At 36.4% G+C, this 21,369-nt stretch overlaps 2 protein-coding genes across 2 annotated transcripts; both read right to left on the bottom strand.

Moving 5' to 3' along the window:
* Positions 1-14,705: 14,705 nt before the first annotated feature.
* Positions 14,706-16,451, bottom strand: LOC127794707 (protein FAR-RED IMPAIRED RESPONSE 1-like). Its single transcript, XM_052325953.1, has 2 exons — positions 14,883-16,451; positions 14,706-14,780 (listed from the first exon to the last, which is right to left on the bottom strand). The coding sequence occupies exons 1-2, from the start codon at positions 16,449-16,451 to the stop codon at positions 14,706-14,708; spliced, it is 1,644 nt and encodes a 547-aa protein (XP_052181913.1).
* On the bottom strand, positions 16,451-17,194 carry LOC127794706 (protein FAR1-RELATED SEQUENCE 6-like). Its single transcript, XM_052325952.1, has one exon. The coding sequence runs from the start codon at positions 17,192-17,194 to the stop codon at positions 16,451-16,453; it is 744 nt and encodes a 247-aa protein (XP_052181912.1).
* Positions 17,195-21,369: the final 4,175 nt, after the last annotated feature.

Genomic DNA, 21,369 nt, shown 5'->3' with positions numbered 1-21,369 from the left:
GGTCCACGCACTAGAATTTGTACCCCATCTTTTGGGGCATGAAAAACAACACAATAAGGAGCAGGCGAAAGAACGTCTGGACTGGACCATTTAAGTGTGCCATTTGGCCCATTTATTAAGTTGGGTCCAGCCCATATATATATATATATATATATATATGCATGAAGTGGCTTGCACGAGTGAGGGATTTTGAATTAGAATCTGCCGCTGCTGCAATCAATTGGAGAAGGAAGAGGCTGCCGCTGCGATCAATTGAGGAAGGAGAAGCCGCCGCTGGTTGTCGGTTTTTTGAAGAAGAAATTTCTGCTTCCTATCATTGATTTATTTGGTGAAGTATTTCTTCTGTTATTGTGGGTTCCATCTATTATTACACAGATAATAAAATCAGTGGTTGTCAAGAACTTATCTTGAAGCTGTGTAATTGATTATCTCTAGATTTAGAGCAAACATCTAGAGAAAAAAACTGTTCTATTATTTAGTGATAGTGGAATTATCGGTTTGCCTTGTTAATTTTTCTTTTACATTGGAGGATTTTACGACATTAAATAAATTTTGATGTTATTGTATTGCTACTTTATTTATTTTGATATTTTATTACTTGTGATGATTGTTTAGAATTTTTATTTTAATCATACCATAAAAAGAGAATACATTTATATTCGCGTATTGAATATTTTTTTCCAACATTAAGGAGTTAATATAATAGACAACTTTGCAGAAAAAAAAAAAAGGGTAAGTAGTTCAAAGATAAAAAGAACCAATACTCTCCCTATAGAGAAAAGAAAAAGAAGAAACGCTATTTTCATGGGCACGGGAGAGAGAGAGACGGTCGGAGCTACTACAATGAAGGAGACGAGGAAGCTGCAATGGAGAAGAGGAATGAGATGCACGGGCAGGAGAGAGAGACGGTCAGAAGGGGAAGAAGGAAATGGAGTGCGAGAAAGAGAGAGACAAATAGGAATGAGAGGAAATGTCAAGAGAATGAGAGGAGTGGGAGAGAAGAGTGAGAGAGGGAGTAAAGGTGAATTGAGGGTATATTAGTAATTGGCTCAATGACTAAATTTGTAATTTTCTCTTGGGTCGCACTTCGAATGGCATTGTGATGTCCGAACAGCATTACTCCTAAATGACATTATCCCAGCCAAATCCCGAGGTAGTCACCATTGTTTCATGTGTGCAGGAAATGCAAAGCCAGATTAGTTTGGGACAAAATCCAAATCTTGTAGGAATTATATAAATCAAATTGGTGATTGGTTTTGACGTCATTACAATTTAAATAAAAAATTATTTTTTAGGAAATGATTTGTATACAAAAATAAAATAAATTACTGGGAGACGATACATTATATTAATAAGATTCAATCTAAGCTTATGATGTTGGATAAAATAATATATTTTAATAAAAAATTTAAAAAATATAAAATATTTTTAGTTTTATGATTATTGTCGCAAATTTAAAATTTTAATATTAAATTTCTTACATGAGAAATGTTATATAATCGAATGTTTTATGGGTTATACATAATAATTTATACATCTAAGAACATCATTTTTATAATTTATTACATAAGTCATTAATTTATAATTATTGTTGTAAATAAGATAGCATTCTCACATTATATATGTCTAAGTTTAAGTAGAGAAATTATGATATTATTAAAAATATTATCTAATACACGATGAAAATAATAATTTAAGTGCATTAGAGATTAAGTCACGTAACCTTTATTAGGTATTCCAATTAATTTTGTATTTTTTTGACAATTTAACTATACTTAATTAGGTTTCTCAGAAGTCTGGCCAAAATATTATCACTTAATTCACTTTTTTACAAAAAAATTACCATAATCAGGGATGGACTTGGAGGGCCTGAATCTCCTCTGCAGATATGGTCTATTTGGGAGGAGATTGGACTGACACGACCCACGGATCTACAGGCCAACTTTCCCCAAATACACCCCTAGTCCATGATCATCCCCCTCCATGCCCTTTTCCTCTTGGGAAAGAGACGAAGACTTGAGAGGGAGAGGGAGATGAGCTAGTGTCGTATTTGAAATTTTGGAGTTCTGAGGCAAAATATAAAAATGGGCCCCAAATCGCAGCAACTAACCGTTGAAATTTGAAGGCTGAAGCAGATCTGAAATTTGAAGGTTTGAAGCAGATGTAAATCTAGCCGGCGAAGGCAAGCAACAGAGGGCGAGAGAGAGGCAGTGAGCAACGGAGAGCGAGCCACCACCACTGGCCACGAGGGCAAGGCGAATCGGCGAGGGCGACCGAGTGACCGAGCAGCGAGAGAGCGAAAGGCGACCGGCGATGGACTAGCAAGAGGAGAGAGAGGTAGCAAGTGACGGTCCGACGGAGTAGCGAAAGAGGAGAGCAAGGGCAAGCCACCGACGGCGAGGGCGAATGCAAAGCCAGGAGTGACGGACGAAGCAAGAAAGGCAGTGAAAGCGAGAGAGGGAGAATGGCAGGGTGAGGCTTTGTAGAGGGGGAGGGAAGGGGGTGGGCGGCTGGGCCTGGGCAGTGGGCCCTTACAAGAGGGAGATTTGGGCCCCTAAATAGTTAATAAATAATTAATTTTTCATGGACCTTGAGACGATTGCCTCATGGGCCTCATCAAAGGTCCGACTCTGAGAAGGGGCTTTGTCTTCTCTTACACCTTCCCCTCTTTTCCTTATTCTTCCCTTCCAGTTTTCCTTCACCCAAACATAGGTATATATTTTTATGAATGTGGCAGTGTATTGAATCACAAGATACTGTAATAAGTCCATGATGGGTTTATCTTTACTCTTAAGAATGAGTGAATATAAAAAAAGAAACACAGTATTTTATATATAATTTTTATAAACTGGGACCCTCCCTTCAACCAACAAAACTACCATTTTCTTCTTTGTGCTAGACTTTGTGTCAATAATTGCAATTTTCTTTTCTTTTCTTTTCTTGTCAAGTAAACTGCTGTATTGTCAAGAAAGTCTCAACCTTCTCTAATATTATTTTAACTAAACAGACTAAAGTAATTTCATACTGCCTGAGCATGCAAATAGAATTCGCTTCAGACGCATAAATAAGTTTCAGCTAGAATTGTAATTGAGTCTGTCAAATTTTGTTAAGTTTGGCTCGGCTCAATTTAACAAACCTAAGCTTAGACTCGAATTCAAGCTTGATTAACATGAACGGAACTCGAACTCTAGTTCGGTCTCAGTTCCACTAAAAAAGGAGATTGTGCGGTGGTGACAACATAAGAAGGTTTGTGTAGTGACAACGAGAGACAGTGAAGAGGGAGGATGCAACAACGATCAATAGAGAAAGGTAAAGCAGTCAAGGGCGAGGCAGCAACGAGAGGAAGGCAATGAAGAGAAATGAAAAAGGCAAAAATAGATTTATTGGAAAGAGAGAGATTGTCCCACTAAATCTAATAAATGATATAATGATGATATGTGTATACATATATATTAAATAATATATTTATGAAATATATATCTAATCATAAAATAATATATTTATAAAATTTTAAATAAATATATTAATATATTTACATTTAATTCGGGACTGCTCATGATCCTTTAATTAAACCACCTCACGAGCAAACGAGTCGAGCTTCAACTTTCGCTTATTTACAAATCAAGTTTCAAAATTAGCTCATTTAACTTAATAAATGAATTTGAATGAACTTTTATTAAGTCGAACATTTAAATGTTGATAAACGATTTAACCAATTTACGACTCTAATTTAAGCAAACTGGATGACCTAATTTGTACTAGTTATTATGATAATTTTGTAAGAATTATCTTATGGCTCACATGATAATTAATGTATATATCTCAATAGATATTATAGTATTTATCTGATGAGATAATTGAGTTTATTATTAGATATAATTGTGTTAATCTGATAAGATAATGGTTAATCCTAATTCTATTTGGTTTACAAGATGATTATGATAACTCTTAAGAATTTTAATGGGAGACTATTTCTACTATTATAAATAAGGGGTTTGATTATTTCCCTACCCAACACATAAAAAAATAATTACAGTTATATTATTTTATCATTACGATTAAGGTGATGGGGAAGAAATCAGATTTTGACATTTTATCTTTAGCGAGTATTTCTCATTACTGTATAATCTATTATATATTCAGGTACGCATTTAATTACAATTATATATGATTTATATGAATTTTACGATTATAGGCGTAATGATTAATTGTATGTTATGTTTATTATATAATATTATTTTAACTTATAAATTTAATGGATGATATTGATGCAGTAATCTATGCATATATACTTATATAGCTGGAAGACTTAGTGGGTCTCCATGTCCACGTTTGGGACTTCAGATGTCTCAAATCAGTGAACCTTGACGAAGACTGTACAGTCTACACCATGAAGGATGTTTTTACACTACAAATAAAGCATATATTTATATATTCATTAAACATAAAATATTCACATTTTATGTGAAATTTATAATTAATAGTCAAAAGTTATAAATACCGACAATTAAATAATTATTGATAATATTTTAATTATTAATACTAAATATCATACAAAATATTAAAACTCTTATCTATCTCAAAATAATATTTTCTTATATTTATATTGACTTCACAGCTATGCAAAAAAGATAAGGCAGTCCATGCCATGCCGTTTGACCAAACGGTTGGGCCGGTCTTTGGGCAAGTGGGTTGGGCCCCATCCTTGGATGGGCAATTGGTAATTTTACATAATATTACATCCAGTTGATATGGGGCAAGTGGGTTGGGCCCCATCCTTGGATGGGCAATTGGTAATTTTACATAATATTACATCCAGTTGATATGGTAACTTTGGGGGCTGACCTTATCTTTTAATTAAACAAATGGGACCCTTCAACCCACAAAACTACCATTCTTGGTGATGGAGATAAGGTTTGAATTAGATTTGGCTGTTTGAAGCTGGCAGGAAGTTGCCTTTGCTGGTAATCTGTCTGGTGCTCTGCTCGACTACTCTCCGTCAAGTGACTGTAATTTTCTTTTCTTTTCTTTTCTTTTCTTTGCTTATGGACGGTGGCTGTGGGAGGCGCTGCTGGCTGGCTGGCTGGCTGGCAAGTCCTAGTTAGTCAGCCCAAGTATAATGGGGGAAAGATTGTGCTTGTGCATGTGGCTTCCTCAAAGAGAAATGCTTATAATGCTAACTTTTTAACAAATCCTATCACTTTGTTGACTGATTTGGCATAGAAGATTAGGAAATTAATATTCTTATAGTTTTCTTAGTTAAAAAAATGTCTCTTTAGATTAAAAAAAAATTAATAAGAAATAATAGGTAAACTTTATATGGCACCCTTAACATTTAATGAAGAGCCATCGACCACATTTCTATATTCTTAGAAATAACATTGATTTTACTTGTCTCTACCAAATCACATGAAATGACTATTTTGCCCTTCCTTTTAAACTTTATATTTTTTTTCTCTCTTCTCTCCGTTCCTCTATTTTTTTTTTTTTTGTTTTTTCTTTTTCCTCTCAACTCTATCTCTTTCTCACATGTTAGTCGGTGATGGCCAAAGTCAACCATCGTCTAACTATAAGTAATTGGATTCAAACCTTATATCCGATATTTAGTATAGGAACCACATATTTTAATTAGCCTAGAATCAACATAACACCATCACAAGAAAGAGAGATATAGAACACGTACGAGTTGCTCCTGTTGTATGTATAATTACTAATTAATTATGATGATTAGAAATCCTATGCGACCATATATATATATATATGTATAAAGGTGGAAAAGTCTGAAAGTCTCAAAACCATGTCCCAAACTCACCGACGCTAGCTTCCTATTGCCAGTAACATCATCGTCTTCCTTACGATTAATGGTGGTCGCAGTTCCTCATGAATAGCAGTAATTGCATCCATTAAAATAGTCAACACGTTCACACGTATAGTGACCAGATGATGTTTGAAGGTGGTGAAACCTCAGCTTGTGTGTGTGTGGATATTAAACTCATCATTATCTAGATCAGCTTCCTTCAGTTTACTACTACTACTGGACAAGGCTGTCACCATTCAAACACCTGTTGATTTGGAATTAAATGAGATTTGGATAAATATATATGTATATATATAGTGTAGTCGCATCATTTCCACTTTACGTTAATATATATATATATATTTTAATAATACTTTATTTTTAAAATAAATTTACTACTACACTAAAATTTATTATATTTAAAATTTTATTAAAAAATTAAAATTTAAACAATTATTATCAAACGTAACCCAATAAAACTTTATTTAATTTTTTTATTATTTTTATAAATACGTATATAACCCAGACCTGATCTCCTCTAACAGAGAGAGAGAGAGAGAGAGAGAGAGAGACACCACCTGCACCATGATTGGTCCAAGGAGGCTTTCTTGGTGGTTGGAATTTGGGTTGCCAGAAAGATCGGAGAAAGAGCAACCGTTTTTTATTTTCTTTTATTCCAAAATCGCCAATGAATGTTTGGGCGGTGGCGGGTGCAAAGGGGGCAGTGAAAGAAAGAAAGAAAGATACTGATATGTCATGGTTATTATTTAGCATTTACTTACCTAATAAAGAAAAGTAAAGTTGATGACTTTTTTTATTAATTTTATTGGACCTTGCTATTTGGATAGAATCGGTCCAGATAGAATTATCTTTTTTTGTCATTTTAATTATTGATGTTAGGATAATTATGTCATTTAACATTTTATTTACCAACAATACCCTTTCCAGTCACAATTCAAAATTTCATTCTCTCACCTAATTTAATGAATTTTTAGAATCCCAAGAGTATAATGACTTTAAATTAGGCAAATCCCAATTTCCGAGACTGCATTTAAGATGCAACCGCTGGCGGGTTGCATTTGGGATGCACCGGCAGCCTGCCAGCATGCAGTCCGCTGGGATGCAGCCATAGCCCGCCAGCATCCCAGCAGACTGCAGCTGGGATGCAGCCCGCTAGCGGGCTGAATCTAAGCGGACTGCAAGACGCTGGGATGCAGCCCGCCAACATCCCAGCAGATGCAGTCCGCTGGGATGCAACCGCTGGCAGGCTGCATCTAAATGCAGCCCGCCAGCATCCCAGCAGATGCAAGGATATGCATATAATATGTAGTCCGCCCAGTTTGGGCGGACTTAAACACAGATAAAGTCCGTTTGAAAAAAAAAATTTCCCAAAATGTATGCTATGTGTTCCATGAATTATCTACCTAATCCCAAAACGTATGCTCTCACCTCATTTAATGAATTTTTAGAATTTCAAGAGTCACAATGGCTTTAAATACGGATTATTCTACTTTGCTCGAATTAATTGACGCATGAAATCACTAAAGACATCAAATAAACCCCAATTTCTGACGGATTGCATAAATTGGCGGACTACATCTAAATGCAATCCGCCAAATGTAGTTTTGGCGGACTTCATATAATATTAAGCCCGCCAGCGGACTGCATATGTAGCCCCCTGATTTAATGAATTCTTAGAATCCCAAGAGTCACGATGGCTTTCTCCAAGAAGCTATTATGTGCTTCATTCTCCCTCACTTTATTTACTGAATTTTAAGAATATCAATATTAACAATGGCCTTCCCCAAAAAGCTATTATGTGCTTCTTCTTCGTCCAAGTCCAACCTATATTTCTTCTCTATCCTATGCTTCTTCTTACATTAAATTAAAACAATGAAAATTACAACCGCTAACTAGAAAAAACAATGAAAATTACAAGAAATCACCATATAATAATACCACCTATTTAACTACAAGAAGTAATTCAGGTAGAACACATGCAGTTCTCCGATGGCATTTGGCAAGTCTTCTTGGCCAGCTGCGTTGACAGAATTATGCTGTGGGTAAATCACAATTTAATATTCATCATGATGAAAAGTTTTACAAGTAGAGAAAATAATACAAAATATAAAGTGGTAAAAAAGAACCCACTGGGATAAACAGAAAGCAAAAAAAGATAAGAGGGAGGGGGGGAGAGACCCATATGAGGTTTTCACTAAACTGGAATATTTTCCTTTCACATCGTAAATTCTCACATTTTCTCTCGTTCGTTCATCAAAGGAAACAGGAATACAATTAGGTATAATGCCCACTGGCCACTACACATATAAAGGAAAAGATAGTTTGTTATATAAAACAAGATACAACAATTGAATTAAAACTAAAGCCTAAGAATACTTACCGAACATCAATTATCATCAATTACTTTACTATATCTATATAGATAATATGCAATTTTCTTCCGAAGGGCAAGGGTATCATCATTCGTCTGATCAGTGACCCAACGATCCTCTCTGTGTCTCAAAATGTCATCAATGAATTTTATTACATAGCAGCCACAGCTGTGACTGTATTACAAATAAAAAAATTCAATGTCAAACCATTAGATGATAACAATTTAATGTAATCAATTGACTTTTGTAATACTTAATTTAAAAGTTGCAGTACCTGTCCAGTTGTTGTGGAATGTTCACCTTTGCCGGATCAAGACTCTCCAGCTCCCATTCTTTACATGGAGGCGCAGGCGTGGAGATATGATTGTAATATTCACTGCGCCTCAGGATCGTGGGTAGGAGGTACCCGAATGGCTTCATGAACTCGAACCTGTACTTCCTACTATCTTCAGACCGTGCCAGGGAGTCGTAGATGACAATTTTCATCTCCTTCAAACAAATTTTGGCAGCGATCCAGTGCTCGTTCTTTTGAGAAATAGGAACCAATACCTACATGTAACAAAATATGTCACGTGCAATTAACTAAATCAATCATTAAAACTAAATACTACTTACGTAGTCAACTCGCCACCAAGCGATGTCTTCACCAGCCTTTCCTGAGATATAATCGAGCAGCTTTGATTGGGCTGTCGAGTTATCATTCCCACTGAGTAAGGAATTGAACAACCCCTGAAAGACAAATGTTTGAAATTTATCACGGGCGACATACAAATGAACATAAAAAATAGCTAAATTAGATGGGCTGAGCACTCACAAAAAACGATGTTGGCATCACCGCATAGTTGGTATCATATGGAGGATGCTCAGACTCCTCATTTCTCCTACGTCGAAGGCAACACAAAAACATGTCAATCACGCACCCATCCATCCATGTTGTCGGTTGCTCTAAATCTTGGAGGTGACTCGGTAATAGATTGAGCAAGAAACCAGTGTCCCGCCTATAATAACCAACAATTATTATTAGGGTGATAATTCATTGCCAATGTAAATCATTAAAGTACTAGTTATATATACTTACTCGATTTCTTCTTTTGAGTTGATATACTGATTGTATCCATCCGGGGGGAATAATTCATCGTCCAAGCCCGATGCACTATAAGGAGGAGGATCATCCTCTCCTGTCCCCTCTTGCACTTGGGGGGGCAACAAAGTCTTGTCTATTATTGGATCCACTTTGACCCCCCTCCGGGACATTCTTCTTAATCCTCTTCCTCTTCCTATAATGTTGCGTCGGATCAATGAACGGTGTGCGACAATATTGCGATGGTGCGCGATCACGCGCGATTCGTCCACTGTCCATAACCACGTCTTCCAGCAACTGTTTTTAATTAACCATTATAAGATGGTCATACTTCCAAATCATATGTAAATATGATAAATTTGGGGCTTACATCTGCTTGGGATGTTCGGTCCTCCTCAGCTGGCTGTTGATCTGGGGGGTCAGAGACGGTCGAGATGCGTAGCACAGCTAATAGTTCTTGCTGGTTTCTCTCAACTTGCATCAACCGAGCGTCCATGCCTAACAGAGCTTCCTGATGTCTTAGTACTTCCCTCAACCGACAATCCATATCTTCTTGATTCCTCTCAAATTGCCTCAACCGAGAGTCCATACTTTGCAACAACTGAAGTGCTTGAGTCAGCATCTTGGTCATCTACAAAATGAAAAAAAAAAACTAAAAATGAAAAAACAATTATAAATAAACAATTGTTCTTCACACAAAAAAACAATATGTAGCGAGCATACCTCTGACATATTATAGCCATGATGCGTACTCTCGGGCAGTCTCGCCTCTGACATATTATAGCCACTAATATACCCCTCATCCTCCCCCTCCACCCCCTGACCGCCTTCATTTTTTGCACCATCATCCTTGCCTGCCTTCACTGCCTCCGCCTCTTCCCCACCTTCCTTGCCTGCATCCTCAGCCCTGCCCACCCTCGGTGGATCAACCTCCTCCCCAACCTCCTTGCCTCCAATATCATGATCATGATCATGATCATCACCCCCTCCACCTCCATTTTTGTAGACATCAACACCAACCCAGTGCAGGGGGTGAAAGGACCTCCAAAACTCCGTGTCCCTCTCTGCCTTAGTGGGCTCAAGCGTTTGGCTCAATCCTTGTGCCTACAAATGTTATAATAGGTGGTCATATATTATATATTAAAAAAAAAAACAAACGATAATAGGCTATGTTGGGTTACACACATACCTTATTAAGACATTCATCATAATTAATGTTTTTAGGCCTCTTGCTAGATAGCCACTTCCTGCATCTGGGTATCATGCCTGATTCTGGTACTATTTGAGCCCATTTTCCTTGAATCCAGGGAAATGTCTCAATCAACCACCACTATAGACAAAAAAAAAAAAAAAAGTTTTATAATCAAAAACAAAACAAAAGATAACAAAACAATCATATACAATAAATGATCTTATGTATTTAAATAGAGTAATATGTAGCTGAGCGTACCTGAAATGCCCAGACAAATCCATAAATGTTCACTTTCTTTCCAACCTTACCACTCCGCTTGTCAACCTTGGTAGCCAGACGAAGGAAATACAGACTCTGGCTATATATATAGGTACCCCACGGGAATGCCTGAAATGCTTCTAAATCTTCAATCATAGTCCACAACATATCAGGCACATTTTTACGCTCATCGTGCCCCAACAATATCATGTTCACCACAGAAATGTAACCCAGCTTCAAGACATCGTCTGCAGCCAGATTCTCTCTAGTGAGTACGGAATTTATGTCTTGCCCGGACACCAACTGTTGATGTGGGAATAATCGTGTCCGTAAACTGTCATCCCCTACGGGCCTCGCTTCCAAAATTTTCTTATCTACGGGGCCGAATTGAAGTCCACTAATTAGGAGGAACTCCTGTTTGCCGTACCTATATATTTTCCTGCCGATCTCGAACCACGTTTCATCGTCACGGGCCTCAGGAAACGTCACCTCCCTAAGAAGAACTTGGTAGATCAGCTGTGGTGCAGACATTTGGAGGGACAGGGGGATCTGCAAGAAATGACCGAGTGGGCCCGACAAAAATGCTTCCAACATGTTGTAACGGCCGAGAGCGAGTCGAACTGGCCCCAGTTGGTTGATCCCGCAGTGTGTAGTAGCCCGTGTTCCAGGGGGCAGTACCCTTTGATCGTGAATATAAGTATATTTATTTTTCTGCGGATCCATCTGTATAATAAAAGCAAAAACAATAAACAATACAAAAACAGCAAATGGATAATATTTTTTAGTATAGCATATTAATTTCAGTATCAACAAACTAAAATTTGAATTAATAAGAATGAAGATGGGTATGAAGTCCGCCAAATACCGGTATTTGGCGGACTTCATCCGATATGAAATCCGCTGTCCGGACTTCTCAGTTTTGAGCCCAACAGTGTATTGGGTAAATTCATAGGAAATGAAGTCCGATTGGCGGACCTAATCTAATATAAAGTCCGCTTGGTGGACATCATACAATATGAAGTCCTTTTGGCGGGTTTAGGATACAACAATGCTCAAAAATCACCAAAAATAACACAAATAAACTACATCCTTACCTGACCGGCGGTTGCACGGTGGTAGGATGGACGTCGCTGGGCGGACTCACAGATGTCGCACGTTGGCCGGCGGGCCACGCGGGTCACAGACGTCGACGGACAAAACGTAGCACGGTGGCCGGCGGGTCGAACGGTCGCTGGGTCTTTCAACGGATATCGAGCGGGTCTTTGAGAGAAAGAGAGAGAGAATGAGAGAGAGAGAGAGAGTGTGTATTTAAATTTAGGGAAATTCTATTCACAGCGAGGGTTTTACTCTTTGCAGCCTTGTCCCACCAAAATTTTTCTTCATTTTTCATAAATCCTATTTTACCCTTCTATCACCCCACCACGTCATCTTCCTCATAGTCACTCCATCTCTCTTTCTCTCTCATTATATCATGGTTTAAGTTTGTGAGGGCATTTTCGTCTTACCAGCACACTATTGGGCGGACTTTAATTGCAAACTTCAATTTATTTGAAGTCCGCTAGCGGACGTAAAAAAAATTAAGTCCGCCTAATTGTACTGGGCGGACCTCATTTAAGTTTTCTTGATATAATTTTAAGTCCGTCGACTCATTAATTTTTAAGTCCGCCGCAAATGACAATTAACAGAGAAACAACTCTTGCCAAAAGACAATCTACACAACAAAACCATAAAATAGCCAAATTTGTAATTAGATTCGCAAGAGGTCGCAAGCATAACAAAATATGATCCCATTACAAAATACGATGAGAAACTCGACATTACAAAAGATGAATAGGGGAGAACGAAAAGCATTTCACTGGTTGACGGAATCAGAGCTGGTGTCAGGGATCAGGATGACATTATCCTTTCGATCTTTATCTTCTTTGATAGACTGTAGAACTTCCATAAACAGATCATACATCTTCATCAATGGAAACGTCTCAAGCAGAAATTCCCTCGAGTCGTCTTCCCCCAAATCAGCTATCATCCTTCTCAGGAGTATCGAATTTTCATTCTTCAGTTGATCATGTTGTTCCCTGAGTTTCAAGTACATCGTCTCCAAGCTTTTCGGTGATGGAGGGATTGTCCACTCACCAGTCCTTTTTCTCCTCGGTGGTGTTTGTTCATCCATGGGATGAAAACTTAGTTTTAGAAATAGGTTGCAGATGAAGAGGGATAAGTATAAGTCTTGTTATTGCACTGTTATTTATAGGAAGAGAGCTAAAAAGCTATAGACGTTCCGTTTCCAGGAACAAGTATCCAGACGAACCGGTTAATGCATGACGTTTTCCAATGATTTTATTAATTGGATTACAGAATTTTTATTTATTTTTTTTTCAATAAATTCATTGTATTAAAAACCAATATGTATTAAAAATTAAGAATACTGTTTAAGTTTTACTTATAGGACTAATAAAATCAAAATCATGTTATTATTCAAAGTTTTTATAATGTTTATATAGTTAACATCTTACAAACTACTATATAGTTATGAAGAAATTATTCATTATTAATGTAAGTTAAATCTTCAAATAGACCAAATAGCAATATATATAATATTATGATTTAGTTGAGTTGAACTATATGATTTAGTGTGCACGGGAGGTATAATCACAATATATGATTTCAACAATTACCTATGAAAGTTAATTGATTATAATCAAATGGAATACTAAAATGTCATGCATTGGAAAATCTATGCTTTGTTTTACTTTAATTATTAATTATTTCTACCTTTAATTATTAATAAAATCAAAATCATGTTATTATTCAAAGTTTTTATAGTGTTTATATAGTTAACATCTTACAAACTACTATATAGTTATGAAGAAATTATTTGTTATAAATGTGAGTTAAATATTCAAATAGACCAACTAGCAATATATATAATATTATGATTTAGTTGAGTTGAACTATATGATTTAGTGTGCACGGGAGGTATAATCACAATATATGATTTCAGCAATTACCTATGAAAGTTAATTGATTATAATCAAATGGAATACTAAAATGTCATGCATTGGAAAATCTATGCTTTGTTTTACTTTAATTATTAATGATTACTACCTTTAATTATTAATTATTAATTATTACTTTAATAACTAATTAATTATATTACATACTATCCTGATTTAATATATTAGTAAGATAAGATAAGATAAGATAAAGATTGGAAAACCCATGCTTAGTTTTATTTTAATTATTAATTATCACTACCTTTAAATCTTATGTCAATTATGTGACAATTTTGTGAAGAATTTGTAACATTATAAATCTTATAAACAAACATATAAGATATAAGATTTATAATGTTCACCAATATATTGCAAATCAAAATACAAGAGCAATTTGTAACATTAATTTGTTGTTCTAAACGATTGCATGCAATGGGAATCGAGCTATGGTAACGATTGTTCACTAATAGATTATAAATCTTATGTCAATTCTTATTCTTAATATATTATATTATAATTTTGATATGTTATATAATGTGGATAGTATTTTTTTTGTGTTATTTTTTTTATTCGAAATCATTAATTCGTATTTAATATATTTTAACGGACTTCATGTGTCAGCCCCATGAAGTCCGTCCATCTTACACACTGTTGGGCGGATCTCATCCCATATAAAGTCCGCTCAACCGGTATTGGGCGGACTTCATATGGGACGAAGTTTGCCAGTACTCAGTTAGGCGGAAGAAGTCCGCCAAGCGGACTCTATACTATATGATTTCCGCTAAATACCGGAATAGGCGAAATTTATCGTAAATGAAGTTCACTTGGCAGACTTCATCCTTCAGAAACCAATCCAGAGCCAAATATACATGTTTGAATAGTAAAACATTTAAGCAAAGGGAAATTCTATTTACAACCATAAGTTTTGCTCTCCGCAACCTACACAGCCGTATTCTTGCAGAATATCTTTGTCCAATGCATAAACAGTAATTCATATTGCTTGGCTACCTTGAGTTCCAACTACAGTCTCATTCAAATCTATCATGTGTGATCCTTGACCTTCAATCTGAAAAATCAGAAATTCAATGTAAAAAATATGAATTATACGTAAATAACTGAAAAATAAATACATAAGCATGGATCATGAATTATTGAAATGGTATTGTACCTCATCATCATTACTTCCACGAGCACGACGACCTCCACGAGCCCTACGACCTCCACGAGCCCCACGACCTCCACGAGTTGAAATCCTACCTTTATTTTGATTAACTTCCCGTGATGATTTGTACCGATTACTCCTCGGCCTTCCACGACCACGAATAACATTTGGATCCAAAATTGGCATACCTCCAATTTCCAAATTCTGATCTCCATCCTGATCTGTGTTTATTGTGATAGATTCATTAGCAGCCATAGTATCATTCCAATTAATTAAATCATTCTTCAGAGCTGCCAAGCGTCTTTGTATAAACTCCATCTTCTCTCTACTACCAAAAGCCATATCAGTACATTCCTGAAAGTAACATTCCACTTCCTTGAATTTCTTGAATTCATCAGTCATGTGAGGATAACCTCCAGCAAAGAAAATCTTGGAATGGCGCCTGACAACATCTTTTCTCCACCTCCTTAATATATATCTCTCATTGATAACTTTCATGTCTTTAAAGGACATCAACTTAAAAATGTGGCAGCAAGGTATGCCCTTGAATTCAAATTTATTGCAATTGCAGCTTAAATAATCACCATTCTCTCTGTACTCAACAGTGTAACTAAACTCCTTATGGTACCAATTATTTAATATGCATCTCTCCATTATTTTATGTTTTTCGATACCTACCATAGTAGCTGCTGCCCTTGCTTCCTCTTCAGTTGGCGGAATAACATGGCAGTACAACAAGCGCCTGATCTCATTTTGAACTAACTTGAACATTGAATTTGTGTATGCCTGTTGGAACTGTATTTCCCAATCAAACTCTGATATGCATTTAATCACTTTACACTTCGAGTCGTAGTCAGCCAGGAACTCTTTCTGGATCTTAGTACTCATTGCAATCTCATATTGTTCAACAAATTGTTTGAGTGTGCTCATAGAGTGAACATAACCATCAAAAAAAGCATGCATTCCCTCACTCCTTTGAGTAGAAACCATACCACCCCAGAAATTATGATGCAGATAAACTGGTGCCCAACTTTGCCTTTGATTAAAAAGGTCCTTTAGCCAATCATTCCTTTCCAATCCATGCTTCATCAAGAATTCATTCCAATTCCTCTCAAATATTTCAATAGTGAGACTATCATATACAAGAGCTTTGAATTCGATAATTGCCTTGTTGAATTCAACAACATTCCTAAACTTTTGAGGCAGTTTGCAAAGGATATGCCACAAGCAATACCGATGAATAGTGTTAGGCATAACATCAGTGATAGCGGACTTGATGCTTTCGCATTGATCGGTTAAAATAGCATTAGGATGAATATTTCCCATTGCTTCGAGCCAATTCATAAAAAGCCACTTGAATGATCTTGTGTCCTCATATGTAACTAGTGCACAGCCTAAAAGAATTGATTGTCCATGATGATTTATGCCTACAATTGTAGCAAAAGGCATTCTATACCTGTTCACAAGGTATGTTGTGTCAAAACTGACAACATCATGAAATTCTTCATATGCGGCTTTTGCACGAGGATGGACCCACAACACATTAGTTAGCATGCCTTCGTCGTTGACGTCCATCAAATGAAAAAGTCCCCGTCTTTTTGTTGCATCCTTACAAACAACTTCCGAATGGCCTCTGCATCTCCATCACCTAGTCTCAGCCTTCTCCGACTCTCAATGAAATTTCTGCAGTCTTTAGGCAAGCATCCTAAATTTTGTGGCCCACCAGCTTGAACTTCTATCATTCTGACATTCTTACACGGCCTTATGCCTGCAATATCATTGGCTTCCAGTTGTCTCTTCATGTTAATTGTCAGATTCCTATGGGCAGGCATCAAAATAGACATATCAGGTTGCAATGCATGGTTGTGTTCTGATTTTGTTTTTGAAACCTGCCAAACTCTATTGTCTCTCCTAATTGCATTTACTCTTGCCGGACAATTTATCCTCTTTGTAGACTTCTCAAATTGTTGTTTCCTTCCTCTGTCACAGCAAATTGTAACATACTTGTAACTTTCACCGCTCTTTTTATGAGCTGATCTCTTGGCAACAGCGAAACCTAAAACTCTTGCATGTTCTTGATAAGCATTCATCAGACTCTCAATACTGTTAAATATCATACCTGGTAGAGGTCCTTCTTCAGCATTGACATTATTGGATTCTTCCAAATTGTTGTTAATATAATCAGCTGCCGCACAATCAGATTGTTCTTCACCTTCTGATTCTTCGCCAATCAAACTATCATCTTCTTCAAAACCAAATATCTCTTCCAATAATTTACGTCTATGCTCATTATTATTTCTCTCATTATCATTCTCCATTTTCTGGTTAAGAAGCTCTTGTCCAGCCAACTCGTGGAATGAAATGAAAGATAGAAGAAGAGCTCTTGTCCAGCCAACTCGTGGAATGAAATGAAAAATGCTATTTTGCCCGAATTAGTTGATGCACGGGATGAAGTCCGTCGGGACTGATTTGGCGGACTTCAATTGTGTTTAAGTCCGCCGGTGGGAAGATAAAGTCCGCCCAATCGTTGGGCGGACTTCAAATGCACTACTGGGCGGGCTTCATAAGTGATGAATCCCGCCCAGCATTTCAGGTGGGTCACACTTTCGAAAAAACCATGGTCGACGAATGAAAATAGGAAGGAGAATTCAAAGCGATTACATTGATTACAGATATTTTCATTAATAATTGTTTTTCTTTGGAAATGTGCAACTTTAATGTGTTGGGCAGTAGCTTTTGCTTTGAAAATGTGCAGTTTTAATGTGTTGGTAAGTAATTAGGCGGACTTCAACTGCACTGCTTGGCGGGCCACACTTTCGGACGACATCTAAATTTTATCCGCCAGATGCAATGTTGCCTATTGCATCTAAGATGTGGCGGACTTCATCTAATATGAAGCCCGCCATCGAACTGCATATGCGTGCATATGCCTGCCAGTGGGATGTAGTTTGCCCAGTGTGAGCGGACTTGAAAATGTGCAGTTTTAATGTGTTGGTAAGTAATTAGGCGGACTTCAACTGCACTACTTGGCGGGCCACACTTTCGGACGACATCTAAATTTTATCCGCCAGATGCAATGTTGCCTATTGCATCTAAGATGTGGCGGACTTCATCTAATATGAAGCCCGCCATCGAACTGCATATGCGTGCATATGCCTGCCAGTGGGATGTAGTTTGCCCAGTGTGAGCGGACTTGAATTATTTTGAAGTCCGCCTCCTTTAATTCGATATAGGATCGCTTTAATTCGATATAGGATCGTAATTTGATGTTTTTACTCATTCCATGCGTCAATGGGATGTAGTTTGCCCAGTGTGGGCGGACTTGAATTATTTTGAAGTCCGCCTCCTTTAATTCGATATAGGATCGCTTTAATTCGATATAGGATCGTAATTTGATGTCTTTACTCATTCCATGCGTCAATTAATTCGGACCAAATAAAATAATTCATAAATGAAATAAAAGGAGAATGCAAAGAGAATACATTGATTACAGACAATGGTATGCTGCCACTTAAGTGTCATGATTGTCATTATCCATTTTCATAATTAATTTTTTTGCTTTGAAAATGTGCAGCTTTAATACGTTGGGCAGTAATTTTAGGCGGGAGTTTTAAACGAGTGAAGTTATAAGGTTAAAATTGTCTTTCTATTTTGTTTAATATAATTAAAATATTATAAAATAAGCATTAAATGTATTCTATCCGGATAGATTCTATCCAAATAGATTTACCGAATTTTATTTTCTCCCGTAGCTTTCTTGTTAACCAAACCAGACAAATTAAGACTCTTAAGAGAAAACGACGTTTTCTTTTCCTGTTTTTGTGGCTGTTATTACTCTTAAATAATTAAAAAATAGGGGAGGATATATATATATATATGTATGTATTTCCAGTTCCTCACTCACAATATATCTCTTGCTGAACATTTACATGAACATGCATGCCTTGCATTGCATTCTTGATGATGAAAATTCATCGACGATACGTACAGGAATTTAAGAAAACGGTTAATCAGCTGCCCATAAAATGCTTTTCAATACTTGAGTATGTATATACGTACGTACTTAGGTAGTAAATTATATATCAAGAGAAGAGATCAAAGAAGGCCAATAGTTTCATTTTAATTAATGCTAGCTATTTGTGCCAAAATATAAAAAGAGAGAGAGAGGTGTTTGGGCGATCAAACAAAAGTATAGAGAGATCTTTGTGGTAAAAACAAATTACATATGGTGTTTCAGTTAAAAAAAGTCCGTATCATAATGAATGCGGGAACAATTTTTACCTCCAAATTGTTTTTTTTAACCAACTCCATCTGATAACTTACCTACATGACTTGAGATTTTTCCCTATAATTATACAACAATGAAAACAAAAAAATTATGATACATATTTTAGGGACTTTATCATACACAACAAGACATGAGTTAACAAAATCTAGCAAAACACAATATTTGAACCCCTAGCAACAATTTACTCCCATAAATCTTTTTGGTCAAAATTGTCCTGTACACATAACCACTTAAGATCGACACGTCAAAATGATCCATTCTCGACATTAGCTCCCACACCCGAAATGATGTTAATTAAAAATAAAGTGAGTCACAAGACTCAGCAAGCATAATAAAAAAAGAAATAATAATAGAATTGGGGATAAATCCCTCATCCAGAATACGCCCCATAGAATACAATACTGCAAATAATAATGTCACATCAAGTTATGCACCAAGATATCCAGTTCTCAACATAAATATATCAATGCACGTATTGGTCTTTGAGACTTACATATGAAATGCACAACTTGACACCCAAGTCTCGGTATACAAACATGTCGCAGCAATGATTGGCTACCATAAGACACATGAGCCCGAGACCCTCATAACATAATCCACATGAGCCCAAGGCCCTCATAACATAATTCGCATGAGCCCGAGGCCCTCACAACATAATCCACATGAGCTTGAGACTCTCACAACATAATCTACATTCTAGAGTTCCTGAGTCATAACTACCCTGAGCCTAACTCCACTCATAGCTATCGAGGGTCAACTCCATACCACATCATAATAGAATCATGCAATGTAACAAATAATAAATGCAATGGCGTAATAAGCATTAACGTGATACATTGGCCCTTATAAGTCAAGCATCAGACCATATTTCGGACACATAAGAATACATATCCAATGCAATGCTTATCCACCTAGATATTCTAAGATGTATGTGTCCAAGCATACATAGCTTATGTTTTTCCCAGTTGTGCAAACTCAATCACATGCACTACGATGCCATGTAGTATATATGTCACATAATGGAAGAGTCAATTGACAATGATCAGGCATCGGTCAATACTCTGTGACTAAGAGCAACTAGTCGATGGTTTGCTCTAGCATCACTAAACGAACAGTTGAATTACCAAACGGTCGACACGTTACCTCACCAGTCGACAACTCATACACCGCGCCACAATGACTCACACTTGTAAGAAACCATAACCACAACCAAATCCCATAAATTCTCTAGAAACCTAGCCCACATTGGTTCGACTTCATTCCCAAGAAATAAAGGTGATACAAACTCATAAGCGGTTAAAAATAAAATTTCAATAATTCTCTTATTTAATTTAATTTATACAAAAAAAAGTCTATAATCTGCATAAATAATACTCAAAATCGAATCAGATTAAGAGAGGGATCAGAACTTGTATAACAAAGGAACATGTAAAGGAAGTAGAAAGTTTGTCTTTAAATAGTGGGTTTTAGTGTTTTTATGCTCACGTACTACTAAATTAATATACGTTGTAAAATAATATAATTTAATTAAAATTAATAAAATCACATGCTAAATCAAATTTCAACCTCTAAAAATTTTTATTATATTTTTTTCCACTTAACTATTTAAACTTCAATTAAACCAATTTTTCCTTAATTTTCATCTCTTCATCGCTGTTGTTCGCGTCTGCCGTCTCTTTAATTTATCTCCCTTCTGTTTCCACCGATTGCACCCCCTTTTATATTAGAAATTGGGAAAAAGATGAAGGTTAGCGGGAAGGCTTTCCAAGCCTCCAGTGGGTGACGCGTGGCTGCTGCCTGGCAGCCAATTGGCTTCTAAATTGGCGCCTGAAACGGCGCCGTTTTGGTGCCCCAAATGCAGCTGGAAAAAAGTTCCAGCTTTCTTCCGGAAATCCAGCCGTGCGCCTGCTCCCTCTCTCTTTTTATTTGAATAGTAAATATATATATATATATATATACACTAGTGAATCACCATGCGATGCATGGATATCTTAAAAAAAAAAAATCGTTAAAGTGAAAATTATATAATTTAGTAATTATAATAAATAAAAATTATAATAAAAAAGTAAAAATAAATAAAATAATCATGTTACAATCATGAGAATACAACAAAATGATTACAAATTTTGAAAGATTTCTTATATACATTTAAGGGTAGACGAACAATAAAAAGCACATAACTCTATTCTAAAATCATGTAAAAAA

Source organism: Diospyros lotus, chromosome 2 (assembly GCF_014633365.1).
Source record: "Diospyros lotus cultivar Yz01 chromosome 2, ASM1463336v1, whole genome shotgun sequence".
In the NCBI taxonomy this organism is placed as follows: Eukaryota; Viridiplantae; Streptophyta; class Magnoliopsida; order Ericales; family Ebenaceae; genus Diospyros; species Diospyros lotus.
This window is presented reverse-complemented; position numbering and strand designations above follow the sequence as displayed.